Here is a 15,670-nt window from a genome sequence, read left to right as displayed (position 1 = left end):
TCCTGGAAAATTATTTTGTTCAAAGCTTGATTGTTCCTCCCTGCCACCCCTACTCACCCACCCCCACTCATGACTATAGAAAGGGTAACTTCCTGGTATTCATGATGACCTGCTCCAAAGATTCTGGGCAGCTGCTGCTGGTTTCTGCCAGAATTTTCCCTAGAGCATTTCACATTACTATTATGCCACTACCATAAACAGATATTACACCATGATCGTTAAATACACCTTCCTCTCCCAGCAAGCAGCTGTGGTGATTTTGTGGCAGCACTGCTGAGACTTTCATCTGCTGGCCCCCTCCTGACCGTTAAACCAGCTTTACTTTTGTAATGCAGATATTCCTAGCTAGTGTCATTCTTCAGTGCCTTCATTCAGCTCTGTACCAGTTTCTGTGTGTGCAGATGGAGATGCACAGTCAGGAGTTATTTTATTTACTGAATTTGTTTAAAAGCTGCCCACTAGCATCATGCTTTCTGGGTGGCCATTACAATAAGAAGTACCAGTAAAATATCATTAAATAAAACCAACACAATGTAAAATCTAAATAAAATAGAACAGGATAAAATCATATTATACATAATCAAATAAAAATGAAAATATGATTTATAAAAAATTGCAATTGGTCAAATAGTCTACCTAGCAGCATAGGCATGCTGAAAAAGGACGGTTTTTGCCAGGTACCCAAAACTCAGCAAGCTAAGCATCTGGTGACTTTCTCCTTACAGTCTCTCCCTTAACCTATTTATTTGTAGTTTTGCTCCTGAAGACTCCACTAGCTTGTTCTCTCCTAGGACACATGCCCCCACCCTGCTGTGATTGCCCAAACCCTATTTACATGAATACACTCACACACAAAACACATATTCCCTGCATGAAATGCCCTCACCTGTCCTGCAATTAGGCTTTTAAAATGTAAATGATTTTTAAAGTCTAGTTTAAAGCTTAAATGAAGTGCTGTGGGGCAGGGCCATCTTAACAGCTTTATGGGCCCCAGGCAAAGCAGAGTACTGGGGCCCCTAGGACAACTACAACTACTGTTGATTTTGCAAGTTTTCCCATTTTCCAAAGGTTAACATACACAGATTAGTATGGGGCCTATGGGCAACTGCCCATCAGGCCCATGCCTTAAGACGGCCCTGCTGTTGGGAAAGCAGGTTTTATCTCTGAGGCTGGTCAGAGACAGAAGAATGGGGAAAGAGGGGGTGGAGCCTGAGGAAGATAACAGGCTGAAAGGTGATGACACTGACTAATCTCCATTAGCAAATTGGTTCCCCATCTCAAATGTAGATGGAGAATACTGTCATTAACCACCACCATCATCACTACCACCAAGAACTGAATCACTGACCTTTTTCTCCAGCCTCTCCTTGTCAAAAACCAGAATGTTGAAGCTGTGCAGAGTGCAGACGGGTTTGCTGCAAGGCAAAGAAGATGCAGAATGGTCAACCCTGACAAGGGCAGTGACAGGCACACATTGCAGAGGCTGAGACAGAGGCTAATGACAACTTCCCCATCCTTGGAAAAATATGCACAAACTTTGAATGCAGAAAGCAGCCCCGGACAGCGTCATCCCCACACCTTGCACATCTTTTAAAAATCAAGTGCCTACCAAATGTGTACCCAAGCAATTAGTAGAGTCGGTGCCTGCCAAGGGCAAAGGATAAGAGCCTGCTGCAATGAAAAGATGGCAGGTCCCTTCTGTGGCAAGGACCAGAATTGGCAGCTGCCTAGTCCCCTTGTTTGGGACCAGAGACTGGGGGTGGCACTCAGGTGAAACCTCTGCTTGACAGCACTTGCTGCAGGTTTGTTCCAGTTTGTAGAGAAAGAGCAGCCAGACATGGATGCTGGGATGCTATACAATCATGTGGATTTTTGTACTGCTCTTCTGCTTTTTGCACTGTTGGCACAAAAGGCTCACTTCTTATTCCCTTGAAGGCCACAACACAGGTTTTACAAGACTACCGGTGAATTGGGAACAACCAGAAGAACACGGATCGATAGGGGAGCTGTGGAGTTGTGCTACTCATCTGGCACCCAACCTGGGACCAACAAATGTGCTGGTAAAATTGCCTTAGATGTGGCTAGATGACAGATCTTAGGCAAGAGGGAGAAAACACACACACGCACACACATGGAGGGAGGGTGGATGGAGTATCCCCTGGAGGAAGACACTACTTTAAATCAGATAATTCACATACGCCTTGCAGTCAAGAATTCTATTTTACACCCCAGAACAAGTTTCTCAACATGTTGCCCTACAGATGTGTTCACTACAACTACCAGTGTCCCCCAGCCATCATAGGTTACCCTAGCCTCACAGTCTGAAAGAGTTCCTTTTCTCTTTGGTCAAACTGGCTTTTCATGGCCTTCTAATAGGCAGTCTGAAAACTGAAAGCTGCATCCCTCCCTTCTCAACCAGCCTCTCTCAGTTCATCTCCCCTTTCAGGCTCTAACCACAAGAACAATGAAAATTATAAAGAGCCTCTGTGAGCCCCTAATTTTACTTTGCTCCTCCCTTATCACGAACTATCTCTCATCTCTACAAGAAATGCCAGACTGTATCACACCCAAACCCCATCCACCACAATTTCCTGTTTATTCTGGGTACAGCCAGCCAGATTGTACAAACATTCGCAAGCAAGGCCTGGTGGCTCTATCCCTCACTGTTGATCCCCAGTACCCAAGGCCTCTCTCTCTACTTCCCTGATCATAGTGAAGCTGTACTTTTGGGTTCTTAAAGCTAATTGCCATGATTATTTGAGAAGAGTCTCTACACAAAAGAAGGACTAAGGCAGTCAGCTGATGTGGGGCAAAAAGGCAGCAGAATGGGAGCTCTTTACTGATGCCACAACTTGCCTACCCAAACCAACTGGTACCACATGGCACAATCAATTGGAACAGCATCCCTATATTGGGGTGCATGAGAGAAAGCTCAGCAGTCTTCTGTGTTACTCAGTGTGAAGGGAGATGCTCTTTGGATTCTCTGGCTCAAGCATCAAACCATCTCAGGTGAGCTCCGGCTTAATAAAGCAGCGAGTAAAGTTGCACCTCCTCTTTGGAGGTTGCCAACATTTTGCCCCCCTGCCTTTCACCACTAAACCCTGGTTCCCAATGCAAGCATACAAAACTCTGCCTTCCCTAGTTGCCCTACATTTTTTTTTCTTGTCCAGAGCTGGCAGAAGCAAAACATTTCATGCCAGGGAGCATCCAGGGCCTGAGAGAAGGAAGTCCAATCAGAGCTGGCTTGGCTATAGCAGGGAGCAGATGGATGTTCTGGAAGGAAATTAGAAGAGACCATCAACAGCCACTGCAGTGCAAAGGATGCTGGGCTGGACAACTGCCTCTGTGCATGCCACCTAACCATCCATCCTGACCAACAGTGGACAACTTGTGACCTTCCAGAGGCTTGGGGCTACAAGCCTCATGGACCCCTCACTACTTGCTATACTGATTAGGGTTGATGGGAGTTGTAGGCTAAAACATCTAGAAGGCCACAAGCTGCTTATCCCTGTCTTAAACCATCTCACAAAATCCAGGTGTCTATACTGTGCAGGCTGCATGCATGACAGTGTTACCCAATAATGGCTAATGGAGAAAATGCCAGACAAGTCTGAGAGACCTGCTTGTGGGTTTCCCACTTGGTCCCTGGGAGGGCAGGTATTTTAAACTTTAGCTCCCATTAGCACTTGCCAGCATGGCCAATGGTCAGTAATACTAGGAGTTGTAGCCCAAAGCATCTGAAGGTTACCAGGGTGGGGAAGGCTGATAGGCTTTTGGTCTGATCCAGCACAGCTCTTATGTTCCATCTCAGCTACTGGACTTACTGGACTAATTCACATATCACAAGAAGTCATGGTGGTCTGTCATGTTGTCCAGACTGTCATGGCATTTCTGTGTAATACCTTTAGATTCTTGAAACCATGGGGAGAAGCAATGGTTTGTTCTAATATTTCCATATTTTATCATGGCTTCTTCAGTTCTTTGCTAAATTTTACCATTGCTGGCATGGAAATATCATAGAGTCTCTGCCCACAGCTCCCTAGCAACACATGCATCATCACTTACTTTATTCCTATTGGCCAAGCAATGTGCATATCTCCTTGTTTACTTTTGGAAACAAGAAGAAAGTAGGTAAATGCACAGAGGGAGAAGGGGAGAATCATAGCAAATATGATTATTTCATTTTAATTTTTAAAAAACCCTTTGGGGGCTGGTGTGGCTAAGAAGTATTGCAGAGATGCAGGAACCCAGGAGGGGAGAGAAAGAAACCCAGTGGACCAATCAGAACAAGGCTGCTGAGGTCCACAGGGTGCAGTAGCATAAAGAAGGAGGTTTTGCTCATAATGGCTGCCAGGAAGTATGGTGAGAGTAGGAGGACTGAGAGGGGAGCATGGAAACCCAGGGACCCATGTAATCACCTAACTGGTAAAATTATGTGGCCTTGAGCAAACCTCTAGACTTCCATCTTTAGTTCCCTATGCAAGGAAACCAAGGTTTAGATACAGAGAAAGTCTAGGCTTCGCTCACCCTGCAGACTAGCTTCAGGGTGCTGAGAGTCCTAGCCATTACTCTGAGGCACTAAAGACCTGATGCAATGGGGTATCTCAGCAGCATCAGAAGTATGGTCACACAAACTGCCCAATAAGAAAGCTACACTGCCACTTTTGTCAGCAACCTGGGCTACCTCAATACACAGCCTTGGTCAATGGGAATGATGCAGGGTGTCTAACTATGGCTGAAGGTGGTCTTCTCAGCAGGACTGCGGCTTTGATGAGGTCCTCCTTTCAGAAATATGGCACACAAATAGTCAGGAAATCAGAGTGGGAAACAGACAGATCTGATCCATGGGGCACAATCCACCAGGAAGGCCCTCTGCAGAAGCTCCAGGAAAAAAGAACCACTATCTTCTTATACAGCCCCATCCTTTTTATTTAAGGATTTATTCCCCACTTCTTTCTATGATCCCTCGTATTCAAGGCAGCTTACAAAGTAACATCTGTGGCGGTGGAGCTTCCATAGGGGAATCTCCTGGTGGATTGTGCCCCACAGGGCAACTTGCCCTAGCACCTGTTCTACCTCTCTTAATAACACCCAAAATTAACCTCCTGAAGTAGCCACGTACAGCATTATCAGCTGAGGCTCTGAGCCTTGCATTTTCCTTCTTGTGAGGATGGTGACGTAAAGAAGAACAAGGGAAAGAGCAGCAAGGACAGGATTTATGATTTTCCTACAGATCTTCATGTGCAGAACCCAGAGGACCTCAGCAAAAGCACAAAGAATACATACCTACTGCTCATATCCTTTACAGGAGCTACAGCTTGCTTGGGTTTAGGAAGTGCAACCTGCAGGAAGAAAGCAGAGATTGTTCTGACCTTGCATGTTTGGCAAGAAATGTCCACTCACATTCAAAGGATATCTTCCCTGTTTCCATAGAGGGAAAATAACACAGAGAGCCCAGGACACAACCAGAGTAATGGACCAGCTTAAAGAATTCTATGGCGATGCAGAATAGCTACCAAGGGCAGCTTTGCACAACACGCTCAGCCCAACTGCTGCTGCTTAGCCAAGAAGCCCCTTCCAACAGATGATCAGATGCTGCAATATGTGTAGCATGCACTGGGCAGTCCCTCCCCACTAGTCTTCCCACAGGAATTCAATGGGACACTGCAGGATAACCGAGGTTTCTGCTGTAGCTGCTTGGCAGTGGCATGAAAGGAAGTGCCGAACAGAGAGCACAGCCCTGTCCAGGAGGAGCAGCACACTCAGCAACACTGAGCAGCCACAACGTTGATCTGTGAGGCCCTCCTCTGCAGCAGCAGCACCACCACCAGATGGAGGAAGCTGGCGCAAGAGCCACCTGAGCCAATCCTTGCCACACAATGTGGCTGAGCTGAATGGGCTGGCAACTGCAGTGGGAGATGGGGGCAGGTGTGATTGGCTTGGCTACCTCATGAGTCAGCCAGGTTCCCCCACCCTGTGGTCCAAACAGTAACAACAGGCTGTATGTGGGTGCGCGTGTGCACACAGGGTGTGGGGGAGCTTCTTACAGCTGCCCCCAAATGCTGTTAGAGCACTTTGGGGATAGGTCTCAGAGGCACCTGCCCAACAGTCAGTTGGTTAGAGAGCCAACAATTTTTGTTGCTCTTGTTTGGGCTGTCCCTGGGCATGGCATGGGACTGTCATGTCGTCCAGGTTCAGTTGGCTTCTAAACCACACAGAACCTTATGACCTGGCAGGATGGCCAGGAGCTGTGTTTATACACTACCTCAAGTAAAGCCATGGCAGGTTCATACAACATGACAAGACCTCCCGGCTTAGAAGCTGAGGTGTGTTTGCTATCTTGTGTGAACCCAGGAAGAGGGACTGCCTGCAGAATTAACTGTCCCAGCAGCACCAGCGTTTGGATCAGGGCCAGAACTCTATGCAAAGTCCCATTCCTCTAGGCCTAGAGGGTGCTCCACAAGCAATGTTGAGTTCAGTGAACAGTCTCCAAAAAGCACAGGGCCAGTTGGCTCTTACCGGTGGCATTGTTAGGGGATCAATGACCAGCCACCTCTCTGTTGTTGATTCCAGCTGTTGAGAAGTCAGGGGCTCTCTGAGGCGGACAATGACTTCTAATTTGCCTCCTGTAGGGCGTCGACCATCCAAGAGCTAGATAAGGGAAAGATGAGGAGGAGGAAGCTCTAAGTATGGCAAAGCAACCCTAACCAAGAAGGCAGCAAAAAGCTCTAAGCAGCACCTCAGTCTCTCAGAGACTGAATCAGCCCCGCCATCAGTCCACACTGTTTCACGAGCATCAAGAAACAACTACACTTGTCCTGACAGCCCCAGAATAACTGAGAATTGAGCAGGAGATTGCTGTCATCTGTATGACCCTACAAATGGCAAAGCCAAGCCAGAGAAACTGCTCTCTTAAGGTATACAGGGAAACCAACTGAGGAGGCAGCTGGAGTAGTTTATATCCCCAACCCAAGCTAATTTAAGTCCCCAACCCACTTGTTCACAATCATCTATAGACTGCTTTACTAATAAAGTGCTCAAAGTGGCATACTGTTACTGTTAAATCAGTTAATGCTATTCAGAATCACAAGGAGACTTCAGGTACAGTAAAGGCTAACAAATTTATTTATTGTTATGTTTCCAGAGGAGCAGCTATGTTAATCTGCTAGCAAAAACAACAAAGAGTCTTTAATAAAAAAAAGAGTTATTTATTAAAAGATAACAACTTTCATAGCAGCATAAGCTTCCAAGGACTAGCCTTTAAAGGTGCCATAACTTGCCCACTTCAATACAGCAGATTAATACAGTTATTTGTCTGGAATGCAAAATCATAAAGTCTAACCAATACAAATATTTATATACTTCATTTTATTTGATAATTTCAGCAGCAGGGTTCTACAGCAGGTACCAGGATAATGCAGTCAATGAAAGGGACTGGTAGCCTTAGCTGGAGGAAAGGTTTCATAAATTAAGATGCCACCACTGAAAAGGCCCTCCCTTGTGCTTTGACTGAATCAACACATAAGGAGGCAAAGCCCAAGGGTCAAAAATCCATCTTGTTCAATATTCTGTTTACATAGTGGCTGAACAGCTACACACAGGAAATCCAGAAGCAGGACATGAGTGCAGCAATACCCTTCCACTCAGGTTCCCCAACTTTGTACAACTGTTGTACAAAGGCATACTATTGCTGATAGTAAAGGCTGGACTGGGATGATAGCCCTTGACTTTCTTATCCTCCATGAATTTGCCTAATCTTCTTTTAAAGTCTTCAAGTTGGTGGCCATCACTGCCTTGAGTGGCATTTTCTTTTGTGGCTGTTCAACCAAACAGCCACAAAAGAAAATCGAATCTTGTTGGGGCAAATTCTGTAGCTTAACCATGCACTGTTTGAAGAAACCTTTCCTTTTTACTGTCCTAGACCTACCAGTCAGCTCCATGGGATGACCTCAGGTTGTAGTCTGAGGTACTTTGAATTCAATGATAGCATCTGAGCTCAAAGCAAAATGTTTCAGTTCTGGTTCCCTCAGTCTGGCCATGGGGCCCCATTTTACATGCATACCATTCCTGAAACTTAAGGGGAAATTTTAGGCTTACCTCCAAGATCTCCCGAAGCTCACAAGCTGTCTCCAGAGCCTCCAGCTTCAGTTGTGCTGTCCCTACTACCCGGTCAGTTTTGAACAACCCTCTGGGGAGAAACAACAATATTAAACCACAAGCCTCACTCAGAGCTCCAAGTTCACTCTATTCTTACTTTCTTTTCAGTAAAATTACCATTTTGGCCTATTCAAAATAACACCACTGCACGGACTGCTGCGGCATTACAGAGAGTCACACCAGAATTCCCATTAAAAAAAAAAAAACAGAACAAAACTATTCATTGTTTGAAGGGCCTAATTCTATCCTAACTATGATTTGGATATTGTGAATCTGGGCTTCCCATTGCCCTCCTGTTTGTGTAGGCTGATATTCCAATACATCTCCCATCCCATAATAAGCATTGCAGGACATCAGGTCATGAAAGTCTGAGTTAGCGATAAACCTACCAGCAATATTCAAATCTAGTTCAGAATTGCATCTTGCTCACCCTTTGTGGACAACCTCAAACTTGATGCCTTTTGTTTGAATGGCTCTCTTGAGCCCACGGTGTCCCCGGTTTATAGACAGCTTGAATTTCTCCTGGAATTCTGCCAGAGGGGGAGAGAGAAAGCAAGCCATCAACAGGAGAGGATTTAAAAAAAAAATTCTTAACTGCCCAGAGAGTCTTAGTTACCAAGTGATGTAAGAATGAATGAAACCTTGTATTGCTTGAGGGACTGAGATCTTGGCAGAGTTTTTGTTGAGACTCTGCCTTCTAAGAGCCTGGGGGGCTCAAATCACTCCTGAACATGTGACATTGTTGACATGGTTCTACACTGGTTCTGTATGAGGTGGAGGGGGGCGCTGATGGACCATTCCATCTCAAGCTTTTCTGCACTACTTTATAAAATCTCATTACAGCACACAGATAACTTTGGTCATAATAGTACAAGACCACTATTTAGTACAAGACCACAATAGTACAATAGTACAAGACCATTATTTATTGCATTTCTATACCACCCAAGAGCTGAAATACTTTAGGTGGCTCACAAAATAAAATCTAATATAATGTAAAAAAACCTCAACCAAACAGCCACAAAAGAAAATAAAATCAACAACAGTGCAAAGATCTAAAAAGCATCAACATGTTTCTTTTTCATCTGAGGACCTAATGTCTGGGAAAATAAAAATGTACTTAGCAGGTGCCAAAAAGACCACAGCATGGGTAAGACATGGTGCCACCCCGATAAGGCTCGTGGCCATCCAACTAGCCTTATTTTCAAGGAAAACTTGGAGAAAGGCCACAGAAGATGACCTGAAAGTCTAGGCAGGTACAGATGGAAGGAGAGGCCTCTTCACGTAACCTGGCTCCAAGCTATTTAGAACTTCAAAGGTGAATATCAGCACTTTGAATTGGTCCTAGAAACAGACTGGCAGCAAATGCATTTCCCTGAATTACCCTTTCTTTGGCAACATTTCCTTCCAATTAGATGCCTGGGATATGAGAAAATATGCCAGGGAGGAAAGACCTCCATGACCAATCATGCAATAGAGTTACATTAACCAAATACATATCCATGCTTCAAAGTATTACATGAAATCTCACATTAAACACCTTCTTCTATATAGGGTGCAGGATTGTTCCTGCTAAACAACACAAGATGCTAAACAAATGAAGCATGTTGTTTGGTATTTTTTAACTGAGTCATACAAATGAGGAGAGAATTTTGAACCCTTCCCAATCATGTTCCAAGTTAAATTCATCCTGCCCAGCAGTGCACTGCTACTAGGCTTTGAAAAAAGTTTTAATTAGAATTCCAGCTGGGGAAAGAAGGGTTAAACCCCTCCTCCTTACATGCTGAAGTTCCTGTGAAAATTGCACACCCCTATTTTTTTTTTAATCTCAACATGCCTCCAAGTGTTAGCATCCTGTATAGTTTGGCTTGTGGGAACACAATAATTCAACCTTTCTCTGCAGTGTTCCCTAAAGTTCACACATAGGCATTTACCAGGAGAGTTGGAATTCTTGATCATGCTGGTTTTGTCTTTTTGAGCTTCCTCCTGCAGAGGCAGACATGTGGGTGAAACAATGAGAATCACACTCCCCTGAAAGCTGACTCCAGTATCTCAAAGTAGTCACCACTGCCGCCACTGCCCCCCTTCCAGATTCACACATTTACATTTTTTCTAAACATATATGTACATTGTTGTAAATAGGCCTCCCCAACTACATATGTCAATACAGCACTTGAAAGTCTCACTGCACATCTCCCTCGGTATCTGCCAAGGCCCGCTGCTCCTCCCAATGTTAAATTTTATTGTAATGTTATTTTTAATCTTATTATTTAATAGCATTAGCATTCTTCTAATATTTTTTCTTGGACATGAAGCATTCTAGGGAGGAGAGGGAGAAGAGCAGCTGGAGGCTGTTCTTCATTGTGTACAGCCACTTGAAAAATGGTGGATTGAGAGCAGGATGGGGAGAGCCCTGTTAAGCTTGAGGAACTAAGAAGCAGGTGGGAAGAGATGGGGATGCCTTGCCTCTTTTTCCCTTTGTGTTTTGGGGTGTGTGGCCTATGCATTCTTTTGTAAGCAAGTGCGTCTTTAACCATTACAATTTTCTCCTTTTTTTGAAATGAACCTCCATGCTCTACAGGGTCAAGCATGTGATTTGGTATCTGGGGCTCAAGTACAACCTCTGCACCCTTTGTGGTGCTGCCCACAACTGAGTTCCTAGGATATGCTAAGCTGGGGAGGGATGGCTCAGCATGTCCTATGAGCCCCTTTGCTTCCTTTTGGGTGGTTTACTGAAGGCAGGGTTCAGCCAAAAATTAGCAGAGTCCCTCAGCCAGAGCAGCAAAAAAGGGCTTCTGCTCTGGTTCAGGGCTCCAGCTAAGTACAGGCAGCAGCATGTCCAACTGGTACTTCATGCCTCTCTCACTGGCTTCCCTTGCCTTCCTGCTGATGCCAGAGGGAGCCTGGGTTTGCTTCTGCTCCTTACGAGCACAAGGCAAAGGTACTGGAGTTTACAGCAAGATGCAAGAACTATCTACTTTGTTTTGTTTACCGGACTGGAAGGAAGGCCAAAAGGCTGGATCCTGCCACTGCCACCACAGACACAAAGGCAGGCCAGCTCCTCACTCTGGGGGAGAAAGAGCCTCCTTCCCCCATCTCAGGCACTTCCTGGAGGCACTTCCTCCCACTGTCTCCCTTTGCCTACCCTGAACACCTCTGCCTTTCTGAGAAGAAGGTATACAGGAGAGGTGGTGTTGGTGCTAGTCCCTGCCCCATGCCACCTTCCCAAGCCCCACCTGGAATTTGGGAAGGGACACACAGAAGAGAGCAGCTGATGTGGTGTCCAGGAAAGACCCAGCCAAACATGCCTCCTCCTGGGAGGGCAACTTAGGAATGGGGACAGGAGGGGGGATTCTGCCCATCAGCGCCTCGTATGTGTGCAGGAAGCCCAGCATGTGGTGGCATGTTCCCCTTCCCACTGCAGCACGTAGCAGCAAGGCGGTGGGGAAGGAAAGGGCCTTCCCTTCCACACTGCTCAGCTGCGGCATGCAACAGGACTGCGCCCCCACCTCCAACCAGGAAGAACTTTACCAGCTGAGCTGGGGTGGGTAGGTGGCAGACGAGTGATGCGAAAGGTGACATGGGCCACCTCACGCTGGGTTTCGGAGCTGTGCCCGCTTCTTGCTGCTGTGCACCACAGCTGAACAGGAGGGAAGGAAGTGCTCCTTCTCACTGCTTGGACATGGAGCAGTTCAGCTGAGCAGGGGAAATGGGAGAGCAATCCACCTCGCACCAGGTTTTCAAACCCAGTGTTAGGCCACTTGTTGGTCATCTGTCCCTGCTCCCTGCTGCCAGTCCAGGCTCCCTGCTCTGTGCTCCTGGAGGTGCTGGGATGTCGGGAGCACTGGCACGATCTTCTGGCATTGGCAGACACAGGGTAGTAGATGACAGCTGCTGAGCATGGCCACTTCTGGCAGCCGTCATCCTGTTCCTTTCTATGTTCCACTGTGGGGCCCCTGGGATACCAGCTGGAGGACTGAGGAGGGAAGTGGGGGTGGAGGAGCTGGTCATTGCAGCTGTCCCCCATCCCCCCCGGCAACTTTAGGCCCAGGGGTGCAAACCCACCCAATGAGTTACTCCAATGCTGAGATGTGCCCACAGAGAGGCTCATATAGGTTGGGGATGTACAGCATGTACAAATTCTTTCCCTGCACATAAAAAGGTAATGTTAGAAGCTGCTTCAACTTACTGCACTGGGATAGGGGAACTCAAAGCGTACAAACGCATCTAGATCACTTGGGGACACGCCTGGGGAAGAAACAAGAACAGAAACAGGTCAATCAATAGTCAGGAAGCCATTCTGGTCAAGGAACTGAAGACAACACGGCAGTCCCCACAAGCACTCCCAGCATGGCAGGCGTACATGGACACCAAGCCACAAATGCCCTGGCTGTTCCATGAGGGCTGGTGTCTCAAACAGAGACCTGGTCATTCTTTGCATGGGATGCCTGTCAAACCAGCTCTCTCCAGAGAGTTTGGCATGCGCTGCTGGCCTTTATATGACTGTCTCTGTTTAAGGCGCATGAGTGGCAACAAGTCCAGTAGAGATACTTTCTGGAGAAAGGCAGCGACAGCAAAGCGCTGACTATCCCTTGTTAGTTTGAGTCAGAGTAGTTCCATTGCAAGGAATGGAAGTTACATTGAACTAACATCAGATTGTTCTTGGGAAATCCTTTTTGGAGTCAGTGCCTGCTTATAGCATAAAAGGCATAACAGGAAAGAAAAGCTTTTCAACAGAATTCAGGGATTCTCCTTTATGTTGCCGTTCCATCTCTCCACACAGAGCAGAATGGGGGAATTCCACAAAGTGCAGGTCAAGAGAAGGAAGATAAGTGAGGAAGGGAGAAGCCCCCTTCCCCCCACAACTGTCTGGTTCTTGTGCACTGCCATTCCCATTCTTGATAACTCTTTTATCTTGGGGGTTGGAGGTGCTCAGGAAGCACTGTTTCCTTTCACTGTTGCCTTGTCTGAGCACACAGATGGCTAAGGCAATTACAAAAGTGACAGGGAGTGCATACTCTTCACGGTCAGCTTCCCAGCACTGGCATTAAAATGAGTCAGGAGAAAGATGCCTTGTTTTCCTCCCACAGATTATTCTCATGGTTTGTACATATCAGCCGAGTTCATACAGTGGGAAACACTTGATTTCTCAATATATGTCTTTTCCCTCCTGCCCTCCCTCATGCACAAATGAAACACAGGCTCTTTCATTATTGTAGAAACAAAGGAATGGAGAAGGCATGAACCCTATCTTACTGAAACAATTTTGGAGGGAAGAGAAGAAATATTAGAACGATCTTGCCTGGAACAGCCTGAATGTCCCTCTATTTTTACTCCAGCAAGGGCCAGAGGGATGCTACAATGAAGCTCACAAGTGGAGCATGTTGGTAACAGCCTCCCTCTAATCTTTGTCCCCTGTATATCCTCACTTGTTCAGAAGTATATTGCCTTGAACAATGATGGACAACTGCCAGGAGCCAGTTCCAGCTCTCCCCCCTCATCCCGACTTATTTGCTGCCAAGAGGTGTGCCAGCAAAAAAGGGTTGATTTTTCCCTTTGCTGCACCAAAGAATTTCAGCATCACATTTTGACTTATGTTCATTAATTCAAGGAAAAAATAGCCGTTTTTGACTGCCATGCTTGCAGACCCTTAGTTCTGCTCCTCATGTGGCCACTCTGCCTAACTTATAGAAATGACTGTATAGGTAAGGCTCTCTCTGCCCACATTCTCAAAGACACAAACCCTGGCATGTTTTACCTGGTGGAGCTGGCAGGTTGATTCCTTTCACTATATAAAGAACCATGTCATTGCTGTTTAATTCTGGAAAGATCCTGAAAGGAAATGCAGGGTGGGAGGACAAGTTGCAGTCAACATCTGCACCAAATGCTCAAAAGCGGGGCCAAAGCAACACCTGCAAGCTCTGTTTGGATATGACTGTCAACTTTAGATATGGCCTGGCATTTGCTCAGGTGTACTTAGGGCATGACATACAAGTCCCAAAGAGAAATTTAACAATGCATGGAACTTCTCTCTGACTCATGTAAGTGCATGTACAGAGTCTGAACATTTAACTTTCCTTTGCAAATCAAATGGAAGACAAAACATCTTACAACAGCTGCTCACCTTCTTCATCCAGTAATGCCAAGGATGGGCAACTTGTGGCCCCCCAGATATTTTGGCCTACAACCCACCTTATTGTTAATTCGCTGCCTTGGGCTGCTGAGTTATAGGCTATGCTCTCTCCTGACCAGCACCACTGCCTAATGTTTGGATCCTTCTCCTGTAACACGCTGAGCTCCTTAAGCAATAACCATGAAAAGCGGTGCCTCTTTTCCCCCCACTTCAGCCTAGGTGTCATTCCTGCTTCCTGCTGGGGTTACAAGTGAACCTCAAAATGTGTCAGAACTCTTACACAGATTTTGGTTTGCTGTTTTGGATTGTTATCACTTTTATCATTGTGACTCTAAAATAAACAGCCTCTACACAAGTGAAGCCTGAAGCACCTTCCTATGACTACGAAGGAGGATGGGAGAGCATTTGATATCCAGAAGAGAGAAAACTGCAAGGACACTGCAAAATGGCTCACACACTTGATTACATTGAAGGTTCGCTGCTCATAATGATATTTAGGCAGTGGAAATCCCTTGGAATGGGCTTGTTTCAGGATCTCCATGTTCTTTTTGCAGTCCTCAGCCATCTTCTCAAACCTGCAGCAGGGAAGACCAAACAGGCATGTCATTTAGAAGTTGATCCAATGGCCTCCGGAGTGCTATGTCTCAGATTATAATAACTATGATAATTATAATGATTGTTACATTCATACTCCCACCTTTTCTACTTGCAAAGAACCTTCTCCATTTCATTCTCACAACAATCCCATGGGGTGTTATGCAGATAAACTGCATTAAATTGCACTAAAGATAGGACATTTAGAAGTAAATAGCTAACACCAGTCCTTATTCCCAGGCCTACAGAGAAACAGCTGGAAATGCCCCCACCTCACCCCCATGTGCTATTTGGAGTTGACAAATGCCTCAGCAAAGAAGATGGCCTTATCTTGGTGCCTTTAGAGACAGGGAGCTTATTCAGATCAAGCCACTGATGTCAAGACACGTAGACAAGGGTGGATTGGCCAACTGGGCAAGCTGATATCCCATCTATGCCTGGGGGCCCTGGCACAGGAGATCTGCTGGGGACCCACATCCTAACTGGACAGCCCTGTCAAGCAGAGGCAGGAGCAAGATGGCACAAGTCACTTGAGCTGGCCTGCCTAAGAACTTCAACTGTCTCCACAGGATTTAGTGGGCATGTGGTAGTGATGGGACAGGCAAAGAAAGACACTTCGTCTCCAGCACAAGGTAGACCTCGAAGTTTGTGAGATGTGATAGAGGACAAGGCTGTTGAGGGCTACTGATGTCTATGACCTCCAGTATGACCCTCAGACTAAATGTCAGGGAACAGAAGTGTTATTGTGCTCATGCCCTGCTCAGTTTGGAGAACAGGGTGGGAATT

The 15,670-nt window shown here is 46.1% G+C and overlaps 1 protein-coding gene across 5 annotated transcripts in view; it reads right to left on the bottom strand.

Annotated features, from left to right (window-relative positions):
• The window catches only part of CC2D1A (coiled-coil and C2 domain containing 1A), a 72,392-nt gene that overhangs the window by 28,439 nt on the left and 28,283 nt on the right, over positions 1-15,670 (bottom strand). For all 5 annotated transcript variants that reach the window (XR_006416026.1, XM_044443555.1, XM_044443558.1 and 2 more), the window contains 9 exons: positions 14,749-14,865; positions 13,916-13,989; positions 12,347-12,405; positions 10,092-10,143; positions 8,588-8,687; positions 8,098-8,188; positions 6,520-6,651; positions 5,287-5,342; positions 1,349-1,415 (listed from right to left, as the gene is read on the bottom strand). Coding sequence is in view for 4 of the 5 variants with exons in the window: in XM_044443555.1 (XP_044299490.1) it covers positions 1,349-1,415; positions 5,287-5,342; positions 6,520-6,651; positions 8,098-8,188; positions 8,588-8,687; positions 10,092-10,143; positions 12,347-12,405; positions 13,916-13,989; positions 14,749-14,865 (748 nt within the window). In the remaining variant the exon portion in view is untranslated. The remainder of the gene's footprint in view (positions 1-1,348; positions 1,416-5,286; positions 5,343-6,519; positions 6,652-8,097; positions 8,189-8,587; positions 8,688-10,091; positions 10,144-12,346; positions 12,406-13,915; positions 13,990-14,748; positions 14,866-15,670) is intronic.

The sequence above is a fragment of the Varanus komodoensis genome, unplaced genomic scaffold (genome assembly GCF_004798865.1).
Source record: "Varanus komodoensis strain SLA01 unplaced genomic scaffold, ASM479886v1 scaffold42, whole genome shotgun sequence".
In the NCBI taxonomy this organism is placed as follows: Eukaryota; Metazoa; Chordata; class Lepidosauria; order Squamata; family Varanidae; genus Varanus; species Varanus komodoensis.
The sequence above is the reverse complement of the archived record's forward strand: the minus strand, read 5'-3'. Positions and strand labels throughout refer to the sequence as shown.